Consider the following 7,222-nt stretch of genomic DNA (forward strand, 5'->3'; position numbering starts at 1 on the left):
CATAGATGGTACAGAGGTTTAACATGTCTTGAGATTATTTAGTCTTACAGTAAGTCTACAGTTGGAAATCTTTCAAAGGGATATGAGATCCAGAAAATTTGGTGAATTTGGTTTGAAAAACAAAAATCCCACCCGTTCAAAATTTCGATCTAATAAAACATCTAGCCCAACCCTTAACCTAGCTCACGAACTGAGAATATAGTGGATAAAATCATTAATATATTACGTTGCTTTTGATAGTTTTCTGTTGTAAGGTTTCCACCAAGTTCTATCGTAGGCTTGAGAATCATTGTATCATTGAACGAAACCAGTCAATCAAAGTATGCTAGCAGGGTACAAAGCTTTGAAAAACATCCGAAAACAACAGCCTATCGATGATTCATTGTGAAATTCAGTAATGTGACAGCTGCGGAACGTAGAACGGAAAGTTATCTTTACAGTTGTAATATATTTCAAAATTACTTTCCCAAAGGTTTTATTTTTTTGGGATTCGCTGGAATATGTCTTATTAATGTTCTACTATTAGTCATATCAGATTATCAAATATAAGGACAAACGTTATAATCGGGCTGCCTGTTGCTAAATTATTAAATTTTTAAATAGTTTAATTCATCATAACGAAATTGTTGTGGATGAAATTAAGCATTGAAATATCGATGAAGTATTACCACCTTGCGGGGTGACATTGGGCCTATGGGGTATCTTTGACTATTTTTCTCGATCAAACTCGTGGCTGGCATGAACGTCGAAAAGCTTACCTATGACAATATAGTGGCTTTTTACAAAGTATTCATGGAACTAATCACATTGTTTTAATGATTCTGATATTATTTTCCTTTGAAAAAATGGTATAGAACCAAAAATTATTTATTTTATGTGGTAATGAATAGTTTTCCGGGAAGTGGATTATTCCGGGAAATGGTTTTCCGGGAAATGGGTCATTCCGGAAAATGTCTTTCCGATAAATGGGGTATCCGGGAAATGATTTCCGGGAAATGTCTTTCCGGGAAATGGTATAGAACCTTCCGTAATTGACGGAAGTCAGTGAATATGCACAAAGAATCAACTAGAAGTTCGGCTGGGAATGGCCATAATCCTATTCAGTGTGCATAATTCAGTGCCTTTATTTATACAGGGTCAAAAACAGCGCCGGCCACGTCCTTGCATTCAGGTGGGATTGGGGGAAGGAATGTTAGTATGTAACCTTTGCTATTTGGAGACAGTGTTTGACTCTGCATCTCCTCTAAGCTTATTGGGAGGGATGTTTGTTAATGGGGAGGATCGTTTAGTCACAGGATTCACTTTGATAAGCGATTAGACCATGATAAATAATTATTTGTTAGATATAAACATGCCTATATGTAAATATAATATTTTCATTTGATATGAATTTCTATGTAGAGGAAAATTATGCCGACACTTGAGGTGACGAACAATTCAAAGTTTGTTGAACAAATACCAAAATGTTACATTCCTACAGCTGTCAGGACGAAAGCATGTGTTATTATATTTTACTTATTTGAAAAGAAACAAAAAAAATCGATTGGCTGGAACATTATAGAACACTCTTACTGAAAAGTGTACTGCGATCTGTCAAACTTGGGTACCTTTCGCACTACCGGGGGACCAAATGCAGTACTAGAAGTGGTACCCAATCTGAGCCCGAGTGGGATGGACCTGCTCTTATTCTTATGTCGACACTTACAATGGCGAACCATCCAAAGTTTGTTGAATAAAGTGAACCCTTCGCAAGTCTACACTTGTAGTGTCGAACCATTCAATTTTTTTTTAATATCAAAAATAATAGTAAAAACAAAGAGGTGTTTTGAAAAAGAAAAAAAAAAGTTTAACATAAATAATTCATGAATCAGACTTTATGTCGACACTCACAGTGACGAACCATTTATAGTTTGTTGAAAAATCATATTTACGTCCCACCGTTGTAACGATTAAATGTGCAGTCATACATATTTTATAGATTAGAAATAGTAGCATGAAACGAGCTCACCAAATGATCCGTCATCCTGGACTTAGCAACAACAATCCACTATCAGCTTCACTCGTTTGCTCGGCTATATAAAAGCAATCAGAGAAAATAGGCGCGCGACCCGAGAGGGAAACAACTGACGACTGCTCGGGCTTTCTTGACGCACAGCCCAGGAGCAAGCGTCAAGGTCGAAGGATCAAAAAGAACTAATCGATCGCGGCACTTTTTTACTTTACTCGTCCGTTACTTTTTTACTTTACTTTACTCTGATAAGCGGCTCTGTATTGCTGAAAAACTATGCACAGGCGGTAACCCTCAAAAATAAGATAAGATAATGATCCGAGTGGATATTAGGGCCTGACATCTGAGAAATGTCGCCCCTGGTGATGGGCGTGGTCTATTAGGGAGTAGGCATCGCCACTCGGGTATCGCCAAGTTTGTTTGCGGCTGTATTTTTTCGTGCGAAGTAACTTTATATTTTCTTTCTTAATGGTTTTGGAGACAGCTAAGGGCTGAATTATTAAAACATCATATTTTAGCAACATTAAATGTTGCTTCTAACTATAATAGCATTCACGTAACCATAATCAAATATTGATAAAGCCACACAAGACCCAACATGCTGATGAATTTTTGCTTGGGTTTTCTGACTCTTAGACTCTTAGATGATTAAGAAGGTTCGTAATAAAATAGTCTTACATGGCGAAGTCATGATAGAATGTATGACAGTTATCAGAAATTAAACTCACCTGCAGAAAGAACAAGAATGACGCTTGTGAGTAGAGATGGGCAAAACGGCTAATTTTAGTGAACGGATCCGATCCGAATAACTCATTTTAGTGAACCGAATCATTTGAACGATTCAGTGGCTTAGCAGCTCGCAAAGGAAAAGCGAACTGAACCGCGCAAATCGAAAAAAAGAGCGATTCTTTCCCTGTTGCGCGTCATGCTTTGTACTTTTAGTATCGTTCGCTCTCTTATTCTTTCCCAGAAACTCACAATATACTCGGCCGATTTCCCCTACTCGAACCAAAATGAAGAAGCAAAATGTACTTCGCCATTCCAATGGGCATTTTTCTCTTAATCTTTTATCTGCTTGTATGCAAGTGTGCGGGGCTAACTAGCTGTATGGCTGTGTATGCTGAGACTGCTGAGCTGTAGCAAACCGTGGTTGCATGTGTGCCGTGTCTGATCCGTGCAGATCAAAAGAACCGACTCTCGCCGAAAAAGAGCCACGGATCATCCGTTATTTTGAGTGAGCCGGATCTTTTGAATGGCTCTGGTTCTTATTGTCCATCTCTACTTGTGATTTCTAATTTCACTTTCGTGAAAACGGTGTTTTGAGCCATTGAGGAGTCCTCTATGCCCGGACACTTTTTTTTATGGTATTTCAAAACCTACGTCATAGTAAACCTTCAAAATTCATTTTCATTGTGAGTTACATCATTAACATTAGCATTAGGCATTTTGCACAGAATCGGATGTGGTACAGTCCTAGATTATTAGGTGTTATTGGATGTTGAGGAATGTTTATGGATCGGGTAGTGTCATAGAATACGTGTGGTAGACGTTCTGGCCGATAGATGTTTAATATTTACGCATTGTGATCATGCGCTGCTGATCAGAACAAACTCACAAAAATCCTGTTTTTTCCTATACTCCTTTGCTATATCCTTAAGTATAACACAAGATTTTGACGGGATCAATGACCGAATCATTTTTAACGACTGATGTGTGATTTTGCATGAAAACCTCACGCGTGAGATTTGCGAAGCAGATCTCTAATGAGTTTGATCTCGCGGGAGAGCTCATTGTTTGAGATTTCAGTATAAGTCTATCAACACTGTACCCATTGGCCACGACCCTGATTTCCATCAACCCGAATCCTATAACCTAAAATGTGGGCTTCGTAGCCGTGTGGCTAGCGGCGTCAGTCGTTTAAGCGTATTATGCTACGGAGTGTGGGTTCGATTCCCGCCCCAGTCGGAGAAAAGTTTTCGTCAAACGAAAAATTCTTCACTGGTCCACTGGTCGTTCCGTGTGTCCGTTGTCTAATGTTAGTTATGTTCAGTCTGTGCAGCCTACCCGAGGAGGAACAAATAACTTCCCAATAACTTATGCATACCATATTTTGGTATCATACCAAAATTAGATATTGTTCAGTTGTCAATACGTCAATTTGGTATTACAATGGTATTGAAAAAAATCTTTAAAACAATTAAAAATATTTCATTGATGTATTGACCAGCTATTGAGGACTGTTGGAGGTATTGAACTACTATTGAAAAAATTAACTTTTATATGAAAATCCATCAAGTATTATTGAGGTATTATAATACCTGACCTAATTATCAGTTTGGTGTTCGTAGAATATGCTTGAGATATTATTTGAGGTATTTTACCTCTTATGCAGGGCTCATTCATACCTCATTCAGGTTGTAAGTATTGGAAATTATCTGGTATGGAAATCCTTAGTTTGGTATTCAGAAGATATTTTCTTCTGCTCGGGTATGGCTGAAGACGGTGTAAATAGGGCTCTGAATTGTTTTGATTCTGTATGAGATTTTGACTTTTACTGGCCTTGTTGCTTACAAATTTTATGTACGAGTGAAAGGGAGAGGATGATCTTTGTGCAGAGCCCCATTGTCTTCTTTAAAAAATACCGTTACCCCAAAATGCATAATTGCCCTGTATGACAACACGCCATGTTAATGTGATTCGGGGTTAGGGCCCATTCACAAATTTCAAAACGCTAGAGGGAGTGGGTGGGTGTCCTTGCGATGTTACGGCCCATACAAAAATTTAATAACATTCATACAAAAAGCGTTACAAGGGGGTGGGTGGGTGTCCAAAATGGCCAATTTCAGCGTTATGAAATAAATGAATGAGCCCTTATGGAATTCCGGCTAGTTGTTCATTTGTTTTTTTTTTTAATTTGTTTATGGCTGTCTTGGTAGTGTCATTCTCAAAACACACCCAAGCCGTTCCCATAGGGGACGTTAGCCACAAGGAAGTGACGTTTCAAGTAATACTGTTTCATATGGTATGCCCTCTTCAACATCTAATCCAATTTCGCTCGCCGTTCCCTTACGGTACCTATCCGTCTAGTATTCATTGCTTTCTTCTCCATGCTCCCTCTTACTTCGAGCAAAATAGACCGATATGCCGATAAACAAATTCAAAATATAATCATCACGGTCGATACCTTTGTATGTTGTTCATTTGGTGAAAAGGAATTCGAAGTAATGGCGTTCGGGTAAATGGATCTATGGGCAATCGGGTAGAACCTTTGTTGCATATCATGATTATTGTAAAAAGCACAAATAGAGGCATTGTTTATATTGCTGCGTACTGCATTACAGTTGATACGCTGAAAAGTACATTTTTTAGGATTACAGCATATGATTTATTTGAACGATTTAACAAAGAATTAATCAATGAGTATTTTTTTATGTATTTTTGCATTGCTATCCGAACTTGTTTCATTGAATTTAGCCAAGCCAAATTTATACATCTTGGTTTATCGAACCCATGGTCGAATGGGTTGCTCATTCTCCGAATGTCTGAGTTTATTAAATATGGGACGAACCAGACTGAAATACAGGATCTCCAGCAAACTGATAACACTTGCTCCCATCATCAGCCCAAACAAACCACCGAGTTGAGCCATCAAATCGCAGAAATCCATTAATTCACGACGCTTCAAAGGTAGCAACCATTTGCTTTTGAATCCAACCGCAATAAAAGCGTGATCATCCGAGCTGAAATTATAGACAATGATGTTTTTGAAGAAAAGGCAAACTTCATGTAACCAACTGTTTATAGATGACGCTACTATTCGACAAAGCTTGAGCCAACTGTTGAGGGTTGAATGAAGTTCGCGAAACTTCTACATCGTACTGCAAGGTGGCACACGCCGGTAGACAAGAGCAAGGGCCAATCCATTCTTCATCTCCTTCGAGCGATTGATGAAGCATTTCAAGTTTGTGCTGAATGATCTCTGGACAATCTTTCCTGTGTCCGGCACATATCGTAGTGTTGAGACCTCGAGGTCGTGAAATTCTGTCACAATGACAATCCGTATCCGTCAGATTGGCGATACATTCGAGGTAGCAGTTATGCGAATTGTAGATTTTGAAGAAACGCAGGTAACGTTCATCGTTGAAGTAACATTGGCGTCTGAAATTGAAGAATTCTAGGAATGAATACATTTTAAACGTGATCATTTGTTTACCTCGTATGATCATGCTTCTTAAGATCAGGGGAAATAGTGGTCAATTGCGGCTTCACTGTTAGTAGCAGTGCTTGTTGTAATGGTAATCGGAAGTAACGATTCGACATAGCTCGATATTCGTCTGGAGGATGAACTGAAATTTGGAACCCTTTATTGGGACCCTCACATAAGTACTCTTTATCGATTTTTCTGGTTTTCATTACAATAGACAGTCCAGATCGGTATCCGTGAGCTATTGGTCGAAATGGGTAACTATCTATTCCAGCATTCTTCGCATACCCAGACTCCATATTCCAGTTAGCAATTCTGATGATTGTGTTGGAGAGAAAACTCTCAGAATTTAAGTTTTCTTTTCGCAGTAATTGATCAGTTGGAAATTGGTTGAACGTGTAACATAAGCCACTATCTGTCATGATTGGTGACAGAATCTGCTCGCATGGTATTTTCATGTTGCGCCAATAGCAACTCGTGAAAAGATCGTTAATTGAGAGTGATATATTCTTCAATATTGCGGTTGAACTTTTGTTTATTAGCTCTCTAGGTTTGTACCACAACCACATAAATGGGCAAACTTGGGCCAAGGTATAGATTTTCTCGTATCTGAAACAAGTATTGGATCTTAAAATTGACGAAGTTCTAACTCGTGACATTTCATACTCTTCCCCCTCAAACTTCACGCCCCTTTGATAACGAATCATCACATCTGTAAGATTAAGATCTTCAACCCGAACTTTGGTCATAGGGCAAATAGTAACGGCCGGAAACGGAACAACCCAAATTGGGTACATGGATCGGGTGTAAGTGATAACTGCGGGATTTGTTATCCATTTAAAGTAGACAGTACCGATGATGAAACAATAAGCGACGATGAAGGCGAGAAACGAAAGCCTCCACCAGCACTGTTCCAACTTTGGTAGACGACCATCGAAAGGATAACGCAGGGCGTTTACCGAACTATGGTTACAAAACTCAGTCCAACACTTCACCAACAGACGCTTCAT

At 38.9% G+C, this 7,222-nt stretch overlaps 1 protein-coding gene across 1 annotated transcript; it reads right to left on the minus strand.

Moving 5' to 3' along the window:
* Positions 1-5,507: 5,507 nt before the first annotated feature.
* Positions 5,508-7,222, minus strand: LOC5574232 (pickpocket protein 28). The gene is made up of 4 exons (XM_021850798.1): positions 6,879-7,222; positions 6,222-6,821; positions 5,804-6,166; positions 5,508-5,748 (listed from the first exon to the last, which is right to left on the minus strand). The coding sequence occupies exons 1-4, from the start codon at positions 7,220-7,222 to the stop codon at positions 5,508-5,510; spliced, it is 1,548 nt and encodes a 515-aa protein (XP_021706490.1).

The sequence above is a fragment of the Aedes aegypti genome, chromosome 3, assembly GCF_002204515.2.
Source record: "Aedes aegypti strain LVP_AGWG chromosome 3, AaegL5.0 Primary Assembly, whole genome shotgun sequence".
In the NCBI taxonomy this organism is placed as follows: Eukaryota; Metazoa; Arthropoda; class Insecta; order Diptera; family Culicidae; genus Aedes; species Aedes aegypti.